Source organism: Cyprinodon variegatus, unplaced genomic scaffold (assembly GCF_000732505.1).
Source record: "Cyprinodon variegatus isolate N-32 unplaced genomic scaffold, C_variegatus-1.0 Scaffold887, whole genome shotgun sequence".
Taxonomy (NCBI): Eukaryota; Metazoa; Chordata; class Actinopteri; order Cyprinodontiformes; family Cyprinodontidae; genus Cyprinodon; species Cyprinodon variegatus.
Window position 1 is genome coordinate 44,360 of NW_015151340.1, and position 20,778 is coordinate 65,137.

Sequence of the window (20,778 nt, forward strand, 5' to 3'; positions counted from 1 at the left end):
AACCAGTAGGTGGCAGTAGTGTTCTTTGACAAACATGGATGCCTCCAGTAAAGCACATTCACATGAAAATTACTCTGATTTAAAAACAAATATCATTTATAGAACAGTATGTAATAAATTCATATTTAAAGTACTTTCGGAAGTTTAAATTCTGAATATGAGCGGACTTTTCCTTTAAAGGCCCGATTTGAGGCAGACTTTAAATAGAATTTGTCTGCAACCAGGAGAAACTTCTGGTGACTCCCAGCTGAGCTCTTCCAAACCACTTAGTGCAAAATGACTTTTATGTTTAATTATAAACACACCAATATGTAGAAAAAAATAGGTATTAGGTTTTTAGATGTTACTTAATGAGAAGTGATCTATGTATTTGTTGTCTGTGGAGATTCAGTGTCCTGCTGATTTTTCTGGCTTCCAGGTATTCCAGTTGAGTCCAAGGTGAACATGTTCATCAACAGCTTTGGGTCCATCCAGGAGACGGCCATGGTGATTCCACCCACCACTGACACACTTAGTTTGGGTTTCCCTTTGGCCTACAGGTGTAGCTAACATGATAATGAAAGCTACAGTTCACAAAACTCTTTGGAATAAATGTTTTCTAATTTAGATAAAACCCTAAAACATCAATGTTAGCTGATAAAATGGCTCTTTATGTGTCTTTGATCAGTGATAAAACTTGTATCATTGATCATCAATAAAGCTGTTTATCTCTTTTCCAAGTTTAGGGTAAGTCCAGAGAACAGCGCTTTATTCTATCTTTGCTCTGACTGCATCAGAGATCCACCGCATGATGGACTGAGGAGCTGCTCTGTTAGAGGTTCATTCTCAAATAAAAAGAAATAGACGTGTTTCAAATTTTGTTTTATTTGTTTTTCAAATTGAAACACTGAAAAACACAAAACAACTGTTTTTTTTATTTGTTTCATAATATATATACTATAGCTGATTATTTTTGTTTATTAAAAATTTCCATTTTCCTTGTGAAATTAAACATACAAAAAAATCACACCTTTATGAGGAACAGTATAAATACATCAGCCTGCTGGATCAAACGTCCACTCTGACTGTGATTAAAGGGAAGTCCGGTCAGCAAGGAATAATCAATGGATCATCATTTATACCTAAAACTAATACATACATGGTGATTTAATGAATTTAGAGTTATTCAGTTAAAAAATAAGAACAAAATTTTCATCGCAGTCACAGAGTCCAGGAGCAGCCATTTTTACCCAAATATAGTAACCCCTCCCTCCTGAGATCCACAATGGAGAAATTCACTATCTGAATCTAACCCATCTCCTTGGGCAGCAAAGGGCTGCCATTGTGTGGCACCCAGGGAGCAGTATGGGGTCAATGGTCTTTGCTCAGGGACCCACAGTGGCAGGCTGTGGGAGTGGGGCATAAAGCTCTATGCCTTAACCTTTAGGCCACCATTAATGCAATGGCTGCCACTCCCCTCAATACCTCATAGTCATATCCCAGTTATCAGTTTAACTCCAACAGTCAAAGGCAGCTCCGAACTAACGGGTTTCTAACTCTGACTCCAAAGAACTCAGGCTTTCAGCTCTTTTCCAGTCTGCTGGGAGTTTGTTCCAGATCCGTGGAGCATAGATGCTGTTTCTCCATATTTGGTTCTAGTTCTGGGTGACAGAGTAGGCTGGAACTAGAAGATCTGAGTGGTCTGGGAGGTTGATCCACTGGAAACAGATTGGTTATGAATTAAGCTGCTGATCTATTCAATGAATTCTAGACTAACAGAAAGATTTTAGAGTCTATTCTCTGAGCTACAGGGAGCCAGTAGAAGGACTTCACAACCAGGCTGATGTGTTCTACTTTCTTAATTCTAGTGAGAACACTGGCAGCAGCGTTTTGGACCAGCTGCAGCTGTCTGATGGACTTTTTAGGAAAACCTATAAAGACACTGTTGCAGTGATCAATTCTACTAAAGATAGATGCATGGATGAGTTTTTCTAGATCCTGCTGCACATTACTCCTTTAATCCTGGAGATGTTCTTCAGGTGATCAAAGGCTGACTTAGTAACTGCCTTTATGAGCCTCTGAAGGTTCAGGTCTGAGTCCATCATGACACCAAGATTTCAGCCATAATCAGTGGTTTCTAGCTGTAGAAGCTAAACCTGGGAGCTAAGTCTGGATTTCTCTTCTTTGGTCCAAAGGATCCGCCCTGTTCTTGAACTTCATTGTTCCAGATGATTCTGATTACGTCTGAAAAGACTTTCTATTCTGCTGTTATTTGTTCCTTACTGGTAAACTAGTTATGATTAGCGATGCATTAATCTGATACCAAGAATAAATATTGGCTTAATGCTGACTAATAGGCTGGATTGGATGTCAGGTAAATTATGTTGATCTAGCATTCTGATGACGTCATTTCTATTTTTGCACAGCGATACAGTTAAAGCTATTTAATGACTTTAATTCTATCATTCCAATGCTAATTATTATATTAATATGCTACTTTTTTTTAATAACGTTAATGTCAGGCCTGAGGCCTTTATTCACATTCCTAGGTACACAGTTAGCTCATTCAGCAGTGGCATCAAATCTGTATCAGATAAGAGCAGCAAGGCGTCGGACACCATTCCCTATGTATAGTGTCTGCGTTTTGTCTTTTCTTGGATTGGCCGTGCCAAAGCTTAAATTTCGTCCAACTGGAATGCTGCTCCAGGCTGGCTGACAAATAAAGCCTTTTTGAATCTTATTGGCCAATGCGCTCAGTCCATGTATCGGTATCAGACTGGGTTGGAAAAACATGGATGGATGCATCTCTTAACTATCAAAAGTGCCTTAAGATTACATGTGTTGGGAACTGGCACTTTATATATATAAATGAACTGAATTGAATAAAATGCCCATAGGTCTGTTTACTGGTCTCAGACAACAAAAACAAAAATCAAACCATCCATTCGTCTATTTTCTGTCACCATTAGCCCAGGCGGGGTGGCTAGGGGTACATGTGCCAGCTGTTTATGGGCGAGAGGCAGGGTCCACCCTGGACAGGTCACCAGTCCATTGCAAGGCAACACAGACACAAACGACCACTCACACCCACACCTAAGGAGAATTTAGAGAAGACAATTAACCTAACAGTCATGTTTTTGGACTGTGGGAGGAAGCTGGAGTACCCAGAGAGAACCCAAGCATGCTCAGGGAGAACATGAAAACTCCATGCAGAAAGACCCCAGACGGGGAATCAAACCTTCATGCTGCAAGGCAGCAGTGCTGCCCACTGAAATAACACCACTGAGCAGCAAACATTTAAACCAGTGAGAATAATTAACAATAAAGCACAGGAAACACTCCGGATCCCAACACTGTAAAGTTTCATATTAGAAAGAAATGTATAAATTATAATTAGGCCCCTGACCTCTCAGAGGGCCCATAGCCCCACTCAGAGCAGTAGGTTTTATCACAGCGGGAGCTAAAATTAAAATGTGAACGTTTCCCTGAGAAAAACGTCCATTGGACACTTTGCCTTCTCTGTCCAGGAGGCCAGACTGTGGACGTCTTTGTCTCCTGAGCTGAAACAGGCGCCTGATATCAGGCCTTTAAAATAAACAAAAATGTGTTTTAAAAAAGGTTCAACATTCATCCATATTTGGTTTAATATGAACAACTTTAAATTGGACTTCTGTATGACATGAATTTTCAAGCTTTTGTAAAGTTGAGTTTTTTAAAGGCACTTTAGGGAAAGATGTTAGCTGTTTGAAATGAGCTGTTTCTTCCAATGTTGAGTGTCTAAATGCTTAATGTGCACAGCGCTCCCTATCAAATAAATAAATATAAATGAAATACTTTCTGCTCAGCCTCATAAAATTACCCTTACCTCAGAGACCAAAACAAAGTTTGATTAAATGAACTCATTTGCTCATTATCTGTTTTCCTCATATTAAATTTAGAAAGAATTCATAAACACATAATGATTTCACACATCACTTTATGAAACCAATAAAAAAACAGTTTTCTCCAACCCAATTAAGTGTTTCAATTTGAAAAACAAATAAAAGGATGAAACATCATATATATCATTCCTTCGTTTTTTCTAAAGTGATAAATGGAAGATCACACTTCAACAGGACTCAGTGATACATCATCTTACATCCAGCGGTAAACTGAAGAGTTCATCATTAAATGATTTAACCGTTTCAGCTTCTTTGATCATTTGCTGCTCCTGCAGGTCCTTTAACGACCACATCTCACCCCAGAGTTACATAAACTGGTTAATTCTCTTAAGAATTTATCACAGTTAAAAAAAAAAGTGTGAATGTTTTAGAGTTGCTTATTTTCCCTAAATCAGCAAATATGAAATAAAAATTTTAATACAAAGAAAAAACATTTTGTTGTGAATCAATTAGATATTCACATTGATATTCATAAAGTAAACATAATGAATGTAACTTTAATTAGCTTAATGAGTTAGAAGCATTTGCGGCATTCATGAAAATATGGTGAAATTTTGCGAACTAAGTGAAAATGTTTTCTATCCAGGACTACAGAGTGAATATATTTCTTCGTCAGAGATGGAACGACCCTCGTCTGCGACTGCCTACTGACTTTAAAAGTGAAGCGCTGACTGTTGATCCCAAAATGTTCCAGTGTTTGTGGAAACCAGACCTGTTTTTTGCCAATGAAAAAAATGCAAACTTTCATGATGTCACACAGGACAACATTCTCCTCTTCATATTCAGGAATGGAGATGTCTTAATCAGCATGAGGTATCAGCCACATCCTACATCTTTACCTTCACTCATGTTAGCCACACAGCTCAGTTTTCATTCGCTGAGGACCGTATTCATACAGTCTTAGATGGCGGGAAATTGAGATTGGAAAAAAGTTCACTGGAAAAAATCCAAATCTAGATAAGTAATTTTTTCTTAAAATATGTTAAGGAGGTAAAAGAGACACTTTGCCAATGGAACAAGACAATTTAAATTTTAAATAAGAAACAACAATTGCATTGTCTTATTTCAAGTGCATGTTATCTAATTATCTCATTTTAAGATTAAAAATTCTCATTCCATTGGCAAACTATTTCATTAACCTACTCAAATTAAGGGTAAATACACTTAATTTAGGACATTTTTACTTATATCTAGATCGTTTTACAGTGTTTATCACATCCATTAGGAATGTAAATTCTACCGCCTATAAATCAACTATAAATAACTTAAAACAAGGAATATGACCAATATGTCAACTGGTCTGCTATGAAAGGAAAAGAGGTGGTAGTAGCTTTAGTTCTTGCTGCTTAATGGCAAACTTACGGCGGCCAAGGTGCAAACACACTGCAAATGCATAAAATGCAGCGAAAACAAAAATGCTGGAAACACAAAAAAGAAACACATTAAAATGCAGCAAAAGAAAATAGAGACTGGCAAAATAAAAATCCAATGCGGAAATAAACGCATTTCCTTACTAAATTAGCTGCTAACAGACATAAAAACATGGAAAAGGTTTTTTTTTTTAATCAGAAAAAACTGAATGAGTAGAAAAGCTGCAAACTATTTCTGAACAACTGAATTGCTCCAGAAGTAAGAAGAGATTCTCAGAGACATTTAGTGTTTAAAGAAGACTCAAAGAGAAACTTTGGTAGGGCATCTCGTTACTGTTTTCGCTAACGGTCTGATGGATAGACATAATTTCGTTGCTTAGTCCTTCACTGGGTCGGGTACCCGTATAAAATGTATACCTACGGGCAGAAAAACCCATATCATTTCACAGGTGTGGGCACAGGCATATATGAACAAAATGCAGGTGTCAGAGTTACAACATAAATTAAACTTTTCATATTTTGTTATTTATTAACTCTACATCTAAAAGAATAAATTGATTCAAGAATCTCCAGATAGCAGTCAGTTTTAAGTAATGAGGAAAACCTTCTTATTTCGGCCAATTTACAGCCGTTAGTCTGTTAGAGTGAAGCAATGTTTTTTACTGCCTCTGTTATTATAGAAGACTGTGTGCACACTTTGTGATCACGGTTGGATTGCACTTTATTATTTACGGGTCCGCATGGTCCCGGCCGGGTTTTAAATGGGGATACCTTCTTGGTTCTGAACTCTATGGGTGCGGACGGATACAGTTTTGAAAAATTAGACCTATGCAGGACTCTGTTTCGAATGTTGAGGCATAGGCAGATTACATCATAGCACGGCGCTGAGGTCTGTTCGGATTGGAAGAATCCACGTTATGCGACCTACAGATGCATCCTTCTTTTTGCAAGATGGGTATGGTGTATCCTACGTAGCCTTAGGTATCCCATGATTCATTGCAAGCAAGCCAGCTGCTCCATGATCAGAGGAAAAAGGGAAATGGCGCCGAACAGTGGTGGGAATTGGAAATTCAGTTTAATATAATTCAAGTATGTGAATAGTTCCATCTGAAATGAATGAAAATAGTTGTTTTAATGGTTACTGAGTCAGATAGGTGGCGGGTAATGTTTGGTTCATTGAAATGTTTTTATCTGTTACTGTGTAAATGAGTTTGGCTGCAATATAAGGACAGATTATATCTGCAGTGTGGGGACTATAAATCTGATACAATGCAGCTGTTAAAGCTGCTCCAAGATGTTATTAACATCCAGAACAGCAGGGAAAAGTTCGGTATCATTCTTTTCCTGCTTTGTGTGTAAACTCTCACGGTTGCTAGGCGACAGAGCGTCCAGGCAGTGAAAGCAGCAGAAGGCTGGACCTGTTTGAATCTACAGCCAAAACTCTTCCGGTCTCCTTATTTTCACAGACCTCAAAGGATCCAGTCCACATAGACCGGGTCCTTTGAGGATGCAGTCGCTGAAGTTGAAACACACCCATAGTATTGTTTATGGTCTTCCCCCCACCGAGTTGATGATCATCTCCCCCTAGTGGTCTGGAGCTCCTCAAATAAGCAGAGCTAGTTTGCAGCTTTTCTTAACTTGTAGTTGTTTTCACTACTTTTGCCGTCCTTTTCCCTTCAGCATGTGTTTTGTTTTTTGGTCTCTTTTTTGTGTTTTTAAGCATTAATTTGTGTTTACGGCAGTGTTTTTAATGTTTAACCCATACATAGCCTGACGGAAATGCTGCCACCTCTAAAATACTGCTTCATTGAATACACCTGAAGGCTCTATTTCAGAGACCAAACACAAAAACTACTGCTTTTACCTTAAACATGAGAAATTAAGCAAGAGGGAGGAAAAGCAGGGGATAACCTTATATACTTCAGGTAGTGGGCATACATAGTGGTCCTAGGGTTTAATCTTCAGATCCATCTCTCTTCCATAGGAATAATACATGAATGTTTGCAAACACACACTACCCAAATCAAACAGAGAAATGAAGCATCACCATTATTAGAACCTATCTCTATACTTTCTGTGCGACAGCCATGATTAATTTTGAGCTCAGGGTCGGTGAGAAACTTTTGAGTTTTGAAGGCAGTCTGCCAGTTTCAGGGGACGTTCCAGGACAATTTTCTGACTTGGACGTTTGGATATTATAAACGCTTCCTTGTGTTAGCAGAAGCCCCTTTAGCTCCTCTGGATCCCAACCAGAAAAATATATTCTGTTTAAATGATGCTGGTATGTTCTTCCTTCTGGTTTTTGGCTCAGCCGTGTGTCGTACTTCTATGCAGACTTTCAGTGACTCTGTCTTGTCCCCTGGACCTCACACTCTTCCCGATGGACACACAGCGGTGCAAGATGCAGCTGGAGAGCTGTGAGTGCGCACACACACACACACACACACACACACACATCTGATGCAATCCCAACATGTTTCATTGCTAATATATAAACGCCTCACCTGGATTCATTCTCGTTTTAGTTGGCTATACCACCAGCGATCTTGTGTTCATGTGGCAGTCAGACCCGGTTCAGATGGATGAGATCGCTCTCCCTCAGTTTGACATCAAACAGGAGGATATCAAGTATGGAAACTGTACAAAGTACTACCAAGGAACAGGTCGGTAGTCCTGCTGTTTACTCTTAAGGTTTTTCCCTGCAAACATAATGCTTAGATGCAAACCAGCTTCTAACCATGGATGTAATAGTATATTAGTTTTTAGTTAAATATTTGAATGATTTATGGTGATAACTAAACTAAACATGTCTAAATATCACAAATTATTAAACAGAATTATCTGAGTTGTCATGATTCTGCCCTTTGTGTACTTTTTTTCTGTTCAGTTTTCAGTTACACTTTGATTTATGTCATTCTGTGTAATCTGGATCTTTAGGTTTTTTTTAAACGTTGTTTCATTCTAGTTGTTTTCTAGTTATATTTAAGCAGTTTTGTATTTTTGAGTTACTCTCTGTTGCCCCCTTGTGTCAGTCTCCTTTCCCCTTACTTCCCTTCTAGTTGCTTCTATCCACACCTGCTCCCTATCAGCTGATTAGCCATTATTTGTGTCGCCACCAATGTCTCCTAGTTTTTGGTTCCTGAGTTTGTTGTCGATCGATTTTACTCCATTAAATTTTTTTAAGAAATCATCTCTGCTCTACCGTCTCTTCAATCTGGGTCCTCAACAAGTATCCACTGATCCTGACATGGATTTAATTATCTGAAAACATCATAATTTGCACTGCATATCTGATCGTGCAGTTCAGCTGAGTTTTATAAATAATGAGAGATAATGAACCATGATCCAACAGAACAGACAAGGCAATCTGCTGTTGATAAATATTGCATATCCAATTACCACATTTCTTTCCTCTGTTGGTAGCGAATCCTCTTCCTCACAGTTACAATTAGAGCTACCCCACTGCAACCATTTCAGTGCTTTCCCTTAATTAAAGCAGGTAAGTAGGATAATTAGCCAATGTAAAGTTTCTTTTTTAAAGTTTAAAATAGGAAAACATCAACTCTGAAGAGTTTTTGCTGAAAAAACCAACAACAACAAAAAAACACTGCACAGAAAAAGTCTCCATAATTCACCACTGAAAGTGATTAATCCTAAAGGTCTCAGATAAAACCCACTGAAGGATTCAGTCTTTGTATTTCATTATGTTTGTGTGACAATCAGTTGTTTATCTTGTTCATTTGCTCCTGTAATATAGGCCAGTGTTGTTGATCAAATGTAGAAAAATCTAAAACTAATTTATTTTTTTGAACTTTTTCTTATTAGAAACATTACTTAATCTGTTAATTTGAGCATTTAATTTTTATAAATGTATGCTTTCCATCTCAAATAAAAAAAAAAAAACAACAACATTAGTATGTTGCCAAGTTAGTAAGGAATCGGAATAAATACAAAATAAATCACATTATAAACCTATATTTATAAACTGGAGCTCCTCTGAGTAAATCCCTTATAATCACATTTAAACTTGATGAATTGGGAACAAAATGCAGAACAAAATTAATAGTCAGACTGACTTAATGAGTTTTACTTTGTTTTCATCAAATCACAGTTGCTCTCACAGGCTGTTCTCCACATCCAGTCTGTTCCTCTGCTTGGTTTGATGTGTGTCAAAGCTGAATGTGAACTCAAACATATAATAAAAACCTACTTTTTGGTTGATAAAAGCTTATTTAAATTTTCAGTTTGGTTCTCAGAAAGCAAAACAGATCACAGCCCTATTTTATTTTACTACATGAAATCAATCATGTCAATCAGTGATATAACAGGGGTGGTCTGGTTACATGACTGACCTCTGGCCTGAAGAAATCTCCCAGTCCACCCTGTTGTAACCTCTGTTTTTTTCTACAAACTACAGCAGCCCATTATCCAGATTCAGGGTTGGGGTCTCAGTAACTGCTGGCATCACAGATTATTAAACTTTTATCAGTTTGTTCTTGTCTGTCGGGTGTTTCTCAAGCTTCTCTTCCTTTTGCTAATGAGGTCAGTAGGGATTGCTCCTACATTCCTCTATGTGTTCCTGGCTGGTTAGAAATCACCTGTTGTCTAGAAATCCCACTGGGTTTTATTCGTGTTAGCACTCTGAGGCTGTGGGACTTCCAGCATGTTCTCCTGTTCCTGTCAGCATCGTAATCCCTGCCGTGATCTGATGGGTCTGTCTCAGGGACATCTTTGCACAGCCTGCAGCCTGCGTCCTGTTTGATGTGCTAACCTGCCTTCTGCTGCGATTATGTCCGACACCGGCTCTTTATTTTTCCGATGCTCACCTTTACGGTTCACTAGCCAGTCGCAGGGGTTCTGAACATCAGCCCCTTCCCTTTGGCATGCATATATAAAAAGGAGAAAAATCTCCCACTAGAGGAGAACTAAACACTGTCTGAGCAGAAACAAGCATACATGCAACTGTAATCTCATTAGGATTGGTGTTAAGTTATCTTTATATTGGCATAAAACTAAAACACATGAAGAGAAGCTTCTGGTTGATGCAGCTCCTCTTATTTCTGTGATGAATTTTTTGCTAAAGCTTCCACAGACCGTTTGTATTTCCATCATCACAGACATCCGACATGCTGCCTGCGTGGGCATGAAACATTATTAGCATCAGATGTTTTGTGGAAAAGCCTTTTTTCCCACTGAGCGCTCCTTCATTGTCACGCCGCCGTTCTGTTTCAGGCAGTTGTTGCTATAGAAACAGGAGTCCTAATTTGGCTGACTTGGCTGTTGCAAACAAAAAAAAGAAAAGGCTGCTTATATGTTCCTGGGAGTCTAAGCTAAAAATAAAGCAGGTCTACAATAATGCAAACACTTTGTGAAATAATCCCTGCTGAAGTTTTATGGTTTTATAAGAATCATGCAGAGAACAAACATGGCTCTCTGACTAAGCCTCTTTTTCCAGGTTACTACACCTGTGTGGAGGTGATCTTCACGCTGCGTCGACAGGTCGGTTTCTACCTGATGGGAGTTTATGCTCCGACTCTGCTGCTGGTTGTTTTGTCCTGGTTAGCCTTCTGGATCAACCCAGACGCCTCAGCTGCACGGGTACCACTGGGTGAGCACAAACACACCGCCGCATGTCCTCCATGCTTACTGGAGACATGTTTTCTCCTCTGTATTGATGTTTTTGACATTCTTTACACTTGCCTCAGGAAATCAATCAGTGTTTTTACAAAGAGCTGCTCTGGGGCCTCTAATAACAGCCCTGTTTGGTCATAAAGATGATGCTGTAATGTGTGATGGAAACCTGAGCTGCTCATCTAGACCAGCCATCAGCTAACAGATGCACGCAGTGGAGAGCAGGCCTGCAAAAGGCTGCATGGATAAAAACTGCTCCCTAGGGGTGAAGGAGACACTTGAAGCAATTACCTTCAGTACCTTGTCAATGGGAGCAACCCCCCTGGCTCTTTAAGGGATGGTTTGTCTCTCTTTACAACACCAGACACTTAAAGGTATTGTGGAGGATTGTTTAAAAACACCCACCCCCTGCAAGGGCGTGCACAAACCAATTTCTTCTCATGCACGCCCTGTTTAAAATGTGCTGTTAATATAGCTCATACAAGCTCACTGTGTCCACATACAGCAGGGACTCTATTGTGAACTCTATAGTAAACTCAGTTAACTGACGGTTCAGATGATCACTGCTTTTTGCTCCGTTGGTCACATAACTCCTCCTCGACCTCACAGTGCCTGCGCCATCTTTGTTTTTAGCGAATAGCAAATCCCATAATGCTTTGCGAGGAGAACTCTCTGTGTAAAGCATAATGGGATATATCTGCCTCTTCAGAGACCTTTTTTTTCTTCTCATAAAGCCCGTAGACACTTTTCCTCTTATGACCCGATGAGAAAAGTGAGCTTCAATGAAACCGTAGCTCACCAAAGACTGAAAGTGTACAGAAAAAGATAGTTAAGGGGACGAGTGCGTAGGACGGCCTTATGTAAAATATAACCAAAAAAATTGACAGTTAGGAGGGCCACTTATTGAGATGATCCACCCAGAAATAAAAGATTGTCCTCTATACCTTTAAAGGAGTCTTACTCTGGTATTTTACTTCTTTTAATTCATCTGAAATGGACTGTAAATTCATGTTTTATAATTTTTAGGAGAATAGAAATAAATAAAATGGAGCTCATTCTTGTCCCCTTTCATATCCTTTTTGACTTGTGTCAAAAAGGATATGAAAGCATTTAGAAAGCATTTAGATTTGAACCATATCTAAATGCTAATGTGTTTGCAGATTCATTCACATGAATCTGCAAACACATTAGCATTTAGCCATGGTTTGTTTAGTAAGGTTTCCTGGTTACATACAATGTCAGGAAAAAAAGAACAAATTCTTTGTTACCTTACTTAAGTAGAAATTTTGTCTATCTATACTTTACTGGAGTAATTACTGTTTAGACAACTTTTTACCTCTACTCCTTACATCTTTTTGCAATTTTCTCTACTTATTACTCCTTACATTTTAAAAATAGACTCGTTAAAAATAGAAACCATCAAAATAATTAGTTTCATTCAGACTATTAATTTCTCTGTGGTTCGAAACAGTGCTGCCCCAACTTGTTGTTCACCACAAACCAAAATAAATAGTTTTTCAAGATGATGCAAAGTTAACTGTGGCACTGTTACCATTAATTATAAAACTAAGAAAATCAAATCAAAGGAAGTTATCATTGTTCCTTTAATAGGGTAGAGCAGTAAAGCTTCCATCCTTAACATTTTTTCCTGTCTTACTTTTTATTTTATACTTTAAGTAGTTTTAAAAAATGACACTTTTACTGAAGTAAAAAGCTTAAATTCATCCTCCAACTTCTACAGAAGTGTTTTTAAACAGTAGGATTTATACTTGTAATGGAGTAATAAATATTAATACTTTTGAAAGCTCAGATTACATAATAAGGTAAAAAGTTACACAAGCAGCAACATCTACCGACTGCCTGCAGGTGAGACACTGATGGTGGAATGGAGGCGGGAGACATACAGTAGCAATGGGGGCTAATGTTAGCATCCATGCAGGATTGATATAAAACAAGGAGGAAGACAAAAATCCCACTTCTGGGTGTTTCTGTTTTGCACAATGAGCCCACAGGAATAATTAAAGTTATTCTCACATCTTATATTTCTGGCAGGTTTTAACACAAGCTTAAAGCCAACGTGAAAAGTCTGTTTTCTGTTTGATGACATCTTTCACTCTAGCGGCCTCAGCTAGATATGAAAATAAATCACAGCATCCCCGTTATAAAATTTCAAATACAAGTAAGTTAATTTTTCGTGGTAGAAATGTATTTCCCTTGAATTAAGATGGTGGTTATAGGTATGTTATTCACAAACGGAATAACATACCCTATGTTTAAAATTATACAAATAACTTATTTCAAGTGAATAAAATCTATGTTGCTTATTTATTGGCAAAAATGTTCGCTCCATTGAAAGATCATCACATTTACCTGCCCTAATTAATTTTAAATAAATGTATTTTAATACATTTTTACTTTATTCTAGATCAGTTTTTAGCCAAATATTCCACTGCCTCCTGCTCATGGCACCCCTACCCAGAATTAGGATAAATATTGTTTAATTTAGCTCATAACACTGAGGCTCTGTATAAGAAAGGTCAGAGCAGACCTTCCTGCTGAGGAGACTGAGGTCGTTTGGGTTGCAGGGAGCAGTGACTTATCTGTAGCTGAGAGAAAGCGGCTGGATCAGCTGATCAGGAAGGCCAGNGGACGACTCTAGAACCACCACTGTTCCCAACAACCTCAATAACTGGTTACATTCATGATGATTTTGCACAGTTTCTACCTTAGTCAGTTAAATAACCTGCTGCTGTCATTTTGCACATCTCTGATGTTGCTGCTATTTTCAAATATCCATTACTGTAAAAATGTCCATAGCTGCATATTTGCTGTATATTTACAGGTGCAGTTTTTTATTATAAAATAAAACTCTACAGTACAGTATTCTATTGTTTATCTTTTAATTATTCACTATTATGTTATTCTTTTACATTTTTCTAACGTCCACTTTTTTGTGACTTTGTTTTCTAATCTTTTTGCTGCTGTAAACACCAGAATTTACCCATTGTGGGACAATGAAGGGATTTTTCATTTTATTCTTCTGTTGTATAAATGCTTCTACTACCGTGAGTTCACTTATAGTCTTCTTGTGTATTGCAGTAAAAACATTGTTTCTCCTTTTGTCATTTCCTGAATAATTGCTGTACAGCAGGGTTATCTAATGAATTTCATGTTTCTGTTATCATCTGCTCCTTTCTAGGAATTTTATCCGTTCTTTCTCTGTCCAGTGAAAGCATGTCCTTGGCTTCAGAGCTACCCAAAGTCTCATATGTAAAGGCCATTGATATCTGGCTGATTGCCTGTCTGCTCTTCGGCTTTTTCTCCCTGGTGGAATATGCCGTGGTGCAGGTTGGTTCAAAAAGACATAACACACCCATACACCCCTGTAGTGCATCATTTTATTCTTACAGGGACCTTGCAATGCCTTGCAATCATTTCTATGGCCTACCCCTGACCCTAAACCAAAACAGTGCACCTTTTGTGTGGGAGCCATCGGTCCTCACAATATATGACATCTTAGAACCATAAATCCATATCCAGGTATAAAGGATGACAAGTGAGTAAGGTCAGAACAGAAGAACTTGGATTGAATATCGTCTCAGGATCTCAACAAAGCCGTCTACAAGAAGGGACAGAGCAGACTAGACTTCTTAAGCCGGGCATACACATTTTTTGCCCTTGTTCAGGGCGACTTTCCAGTTGTGCGAGAATTTTCCAATTGGGCCGACTTTCAGCCTGATGGTGCATTATGTAGTGTACAGGGGGTAACAAGGAGCAGTCACCCTCTAACGACCACCTCCCCATGAAGAATTGTGAGGTCGGGAGAAAATCAAACATGTTTGAATTTCAGTCAGCCGTAGTAAGGTGGTTGTGAGCTAATCGCTCAGGGGCCCAACAAGGACTCTTCTTCTTCCTCTCAGAAGTAAACACAGAAGCATGGTGCAAATAAAAAGGAGTTGTTTCTGTAAAATTGACAGACCGTAGTAGCCATGTTTGCTCAGCCATGTCTTTGTCTAAATACGTCGTCTCCTTTTCTTTTTAGGGCTTTCAGCACAAAATTGCACAAACTGCCAAGGCAGCGCGTTTCACTCTAGTGAGCCTCATATTCCTCTTTTACTCATTTGGGTTCTGGACAGACGAGTCAGAGCAGCTCCATCTCACTGCAGAACTGAGTCCAACGTGATTTTTAGACCTACATTGTAAGCAGGTAGATCGCATCAGCTGCTCAGACATAGTGAGCTGTGAACTCAAACTGTACAATGAAACCCCACAGGCTTTGTCGTACAGTGTGAGCTGTAGCAACGATTGAAAAAATCGCACAGTGTATGCCTGGCTTTAAGAAAGCTTAGGTCCTTCATTTTTTTGCAATAATACACCACAGATCTTCTGTAAGATTTTCCCAAAAGGTTAAAAAACTGAAAAACTCCAGAGGATTTTCTCCAAACACAAAATCCCAGTACAAATTTTAAACCAAACAAGAACCTTAAACAGAGACTAGTGCATCCTAAAGATAAAACCCCCAGACCTAAGAGGAGAGGAGTGGTGTCTGCAGTGAGGAATGCTCAGATCTTTATATTGAAGAAACCAAATAACCTCTCCACAGACGCATGGCCCAACACAGAAGAGCGCCCTCCTCTGGACAAGACTCTGCAGGGCGTCTACACCTTATGGACAAAGGAGATTCTTTTGAGGACCAGAATGTTCACATTCTGGACAAATAAAATCGATGGTTTGAGAGGGGCGTGAAGGAAGCCATCTATGTTAAGAAAGAAAAAACAAACTTAAACAGAGGAGGTGGACTCAGATTTCAGCTTTCAAAAACCTGCAATGGAGCAATTGAGTTGATCCCTTCCTGCTATCATTGCAGCAGCAATCCCTTTACAGGGGAACAGAAGACCTCGCCTATTCAGCCAGGCCAACAATTCCCTTTAGTGACCCCCCTTTCAGAGACATAGACAGGTATGGAGCACTGCAGGCTAACAAAAGAATTCCAAAGTGTCAGACCAGTCAGTTTCAATTTTCTGAACCAAAACAAGGCTTTGTTGGGCTACTGTATGAAGACTCAAACTCAACCCTATTTCTGACATTTTGAATTGGAAAAGCTTCCTGAATGAGAAACGAATCGTCTTTAAACTCGGAAACTAAGTCAATTGGATTTTTTTTTACTTTTCTGGAATGACCATGAACTGGCTGACTGAGAATGTTCACCGGCTTTTGTTAGTCTGTTGTGGAGAGTGTGATCTCTTCCTCCATCATCTGTTGGAGTAACAGCATCAGAGCTAATGGGTGAAAAAGGCTCACATAGCTGAAAAAGAAAGCAAACCTCTCTAGAATAATTCACAAAGACTTTTTTATAAATTGAGGAACATTATGATAAACCGTGAGTATCCTCTATCAGAATGTTAAACACCAGCAGAGTGTCTTCATTCAGAGGCACCTCCAGAACTGCTGTAATACCCAGTGATGGGCAGTAGCGCCGCTACATGTAGCGAAGCTATTAGTTTAACTACATTTTNGGACGACTCTAGAACCACCACTGTTCCCAACAACCTCAATAACTGGTTACATTCATGATGATTTTGCACAGTTTCTACCTTAGTCAGTTAAATAACCTGCTGCTGTCATTTTGCACATCTCTGATGTTGCTGCTATTTTCAAATATCCATTACTGTAAAAATGTCCATAGCTGCATATTTGCTGTATATTTACAGGTGCAGTTTTTTATTATAAAATAAAACTCTACAGTACAGTATTCTATTGTTTATCTTTTAATTATTCACTATTATGTTATTCTTTTACATTTTTCTAACGTCCACTTTTTTGTGACTTTGTTTTCTAATCTTTTTGCTGCTGTAAACACCAGAATTTACCCATTGTGGGACAATGAAGGGATTTTTCATTTTATTCTTCTGTTGTATAAATGCTTCTACTACCGTGAGTTCACTTATAGTCTTCTTGTGTATTGCAGTAAAAACATTGTTTCTCCTTTTGTCATTTCCTGAATAATTGCTGTACAGCAGGGTTATCTAATGAATTTCATGTTTCTGTTATCATCTGCTCCTTTCTAGGAATTTTATCCGTTCTTTCTCTGTCCAGTGAAAGCATGTCCTTGGCTTCAGAGCTACCCAAAGTCTCATATGTAAAGGCCATTGATATCTGGCTGATTGCCTGTCTGCTCTTCGGCTTTTTCTCCCTGGTGGAATATGCCGTGGTGCAGGTTGGTTCAAAAAGACATAACACACCCATACACCCCTGTAGTGCATCATTTTATTCTTACAGGGACCTTGCAATGCCTTGCAATCATTTCTATGGCCTACCCCTGACCCTAAACCAAAACAGTGCACCTTTTGTGTGGGAGCCATCGGTCCTCACAATATATGACATCTTAGAACCATTAATCCATATCCAGGTATAAAGGATGACAAGTGTGTAAGGTCAGAACAGAAGAACTTGGATTGAATATCGTCTCAGGATCTCAACAAAGCCGTCTACAAGAAGGGACAGAGCAGACTAGACTTCTTAAGCCGGGCATACACATTTTTTGCCCTTGTTCAGGGCGACTTTCCAGTTGTGCGAGAATTTTCCAATTGGGCCGACTTTCAGCCTGATGGTGCATTATGTAGTGTACAGGGGGTAACAAGGAGCAGTCACCCTCTAACGACCACCTCCCCATGAAGAATTGTGAGGTCGGGAGAAAATCAAACATGTTTGAATTTCAGTCAGCCGTAGTAAGGTGGTTGTGAGCTAATCGCTCAGGGGCCCAACAAGGACTCTTCTTCTTCCTCTCAGAAGTAAACACAGAAGCATGGTGCAAATAAAAAGGAGTTGTTTCTGTAAAATTGACAGACCGTAGTAGCCATGTTTGCTCAGCCATGTCTTTGTCTAAATACGTCATCTCCTTTTCTTTTTAGGACTTTCAGCACAAAATTACACAAATAGCCAAGGCAGCGCGTTTCACTCTAGTGAGCTTCATATTCCCCTTTTACTCATTTGGGTTCTGGACAGACGAGTCAGAGCAGCTCCATCTCACTGCAGAACTGAGTCCAACGTGATTTTTAGACGTACATTGTAAGCAGGTAGATCGCATCAGCTGCTCAGACATAGTGAGCTGTGAACTCAAACTGTACGATGAAACCCCGCAGGCTTTGTCGTACAGTGTGAGCTGTAGCAACGATTGAAAAAATCGCACAGTGTATGCCCGGCTTTAAGAAAGCTTAGGTCCTTCATTTTTTTTGCAATAATACACCACAGATTTTCTGTAAGATTTTCCCAAAAAGTAAAAAAACAAACCACTGGACTTTATTAAATGCAAAAACATCACAATCCCTTATGTTGCTGGAGTCTCTGAAAAACTCCAGAGGATTTTCTCCAAACACAAAATCCCAGTACAAATTTTAAACCAAACAAGAACCTTAAACAGAGACTATTGCATCCTAAAGATAAAACCCCCAGACCTAAGAGGAGTGGAGTGGTGTCTGCAGTGAGGAATGCTCTGATCTTTATATTGAAGAAACCAAGCAACCTCTCCACAGACGCATGGACCAGCACAGAAGAGCGCCCTCCTCTGGACAAGACTCTGCTGTACATCTACACCTTATGGACAAAGGACATTCTTTGAGGACCAGAATGTTCACATTCTGGATAAAGAAATTAGGTGGTTTGAGAGGGGCGTGAAGGAAGCCATCTATGTTAAGAAAGAAAAAACAAACTTAAACAGAGGAGGTGGACTCAGGTTTCAGCTTTCAAAAAACCTGCAATGCAGCAATTGAGTTGATTCCTTCCTGCTATCATTGCAGCAGCAATCCCTTTAAAAGGGAACAGAAGACCTCGCCTATTGGCATTGTAGGCTAACAAAAGAATTCCAAAGCGTCGGACCAGTCAGTTTCAATTTGCATGTTGTTTAAGCAAAAACAAGGCTTTGTTGGGCAACTGTACAAAACCTCAAACTCAACGCTATTTCTGACATTTTGAATTGGAAAAGTTTCCTGAATGAGAAACGAAACATCTTCAAAATCGGAAATTAAGTCAATTGGATTTTTTGTTTTTACTTTTCTGGAATGACCATGAACTTGATGACTGAGAATGTTCACCAGCTTTTGTTAGTCTGTTGTGGAGAGTGTGATCTCTTCCTCCATCATCTGTTGGAGTAACAGCATCAGAGCTAATGGCTGAAAAAGGCTCATATAGCTCAAAAAGAAAGCAAACTGCTCTAGAATAATTCACAATAATTCCTGTATCAGAATGTTAAACACCGGCAGAGTGTCTTCATTCAGAGGCACCTCCAGAACTGCTGTAATACAGACCACTACAGAAGATCCTTTCTTCCTTCAGTTAACAACACCTCCAAGATGTTGGCATAATAAGATGTTACATTTATTTCCCCTTTGGGATCAATAAAGTCTTTCTGAACTAAAGTTGAAATGTCAGCTTAAACCTTTCTCTTTTTTTTTCTCTGTAGGTTTTTCTAAACAGTCCCAAACTGATTGAAGAGGAGAAAGCCAAAATGGCCACAAAGGAAAAAGCGTTAAAAGAAAAAGAAGCAAAGAAGCCTTCAAATAAATCGAACAATACAGTGAATGGCACAGGTGGAACGCCAATCCATGCCAACACTTTACAGGTGAATGCAGCCTGCAGGTGAACCCAGACTGCATCCAAGACAGGAACCCTATGAAATCATCACATTGAAATAAGTAGAATCAAGGATACAACAGTATTAGGTTGTATTTTATTATATACATTGTTTATCTTTGAAAAAAAGTTTTTTTTTTTTTTCTGTAATGCTATTCTATTTTTTAACAGTCTGTTATTAATATAGCAATAAGTTGCAGTCACCCAGGCTGATGAGCCTGGCTGTCTACTTTAGTACCCAGCCTGCAGTCGGGTGTTTTATGGATATGTTGCTACTAACTTAACTTTATTTTTATAAAAGCATTGTTTAGTAATAATAATGGGTTGGCATCACCTAAATGTATTCTTTGCACCAAATATATATCTCCTAACATTGTAATCTGTTTTTCTTGTGTGCAAGCAAGGTGCAGGAGGCTTCTTTAGGCCAGCTGACCAAATGTGCTGAGCAATAAGGAGGGGAGGGTAGCACTCTGATTGGCTGTGCAGATTACTCAGTCAGTTTTCCTCTTTTAACAGGTGGTTGAAAATCGATGCAAGAAAGTTTGCACCTCCAAGTCGGACCTTCGCTCCAACGACTTCAGCATCGTGGGGTCTTTACCTCGAGACTTTGAGCTTTCTAACTTCGACTGCTACGGTAAACCTGTTGAAGTTAGCGGGCCGCTCAAGTCTCAGAACAAAGCCAACAAGAAACCCCCTCCGCCAAAACCTGTCATCCCTGCTGCCGCTAAGCGTGTCGACCTCTATGCAAGAGCTCTCTTCCCGTTCACCTTTCTCTTCTTCAATGTGGTTTATTGGTCGGTCTATCTGTGAAGGAGGAAGTACAGTCCAAATAAAATTATTTGTATCTTAATTAAAAACACTGTACTGACGCTGATATCACATCTAATTGGTAAATGACAATGCAAATGAAAATTCTGAATTGTTTCCTGGTATTTCATATTACAGGTGATATTATAAGTCATACCTCCATGTAAAACCTGTAAAGTATCCTATTTTCTCCTGTAACTATAAATGAGCACAACCTGAGACCTAATAGTTGTTTAATTGGCCCTGCTTTCTGCCTGTAGAGGAAAAACCGTTGCATGTATGTTTCTGTGTTCGATAGCGCTATGTTTGGTGTAGCTTAAACCATGCTGCAGTCGGTTAAATCTGTTAAGAGTATGTTACGGCTGGTAGTTGTTTAGAAAAACTGTATGGGAGTCTCAGCTGGCCAAATAGATGCTTACATA

At 39.1% G+C, this 20,778-nt stretch overlaps 1 protein-coding gene across 1 annotated transcript in view; it reads left to right on the forward strand.

The window, feature by feature from the left end:
• The window catches only part of LOC107099597 (glycine receptor subunit beta-like), a gene marked incomplete at its 5' end in the record, with an annotated part of 22,310 nt that extends 1,532 nt beyond the window's left edge, over positions 1-20,778 (forward strand). Inside the window, 8 exons of the mRNA XM_015397795.1 lie at positions 419-486; positions 4,507-4,733; positions 7,625-7,707; positions 7,816-7,953; positions 10,746-10,898; positions 14,121-14,269; positions 19,380-19,538; positions 20,066-20,778. Coding sequence (XP_015253281.1) covers positions 419-486; positions 4,507-4,733; positions 7,625-7,707; positions 7,816-7,953; positions 10,746-10,898; positions 14,121-14,269; positions 19,380-19,538; positions 20,066-20,359 — 1,271 coding nt within the window. The remainder of the gene's footprint in view (positions 1-418; positions 487-4,506; positions 4,734-7,624; positions 7,708-7,815; positions 7,954-10,745; positions 10,899-14,120; positions 14,270-19,379; positions 19,539-20,065) is intronic.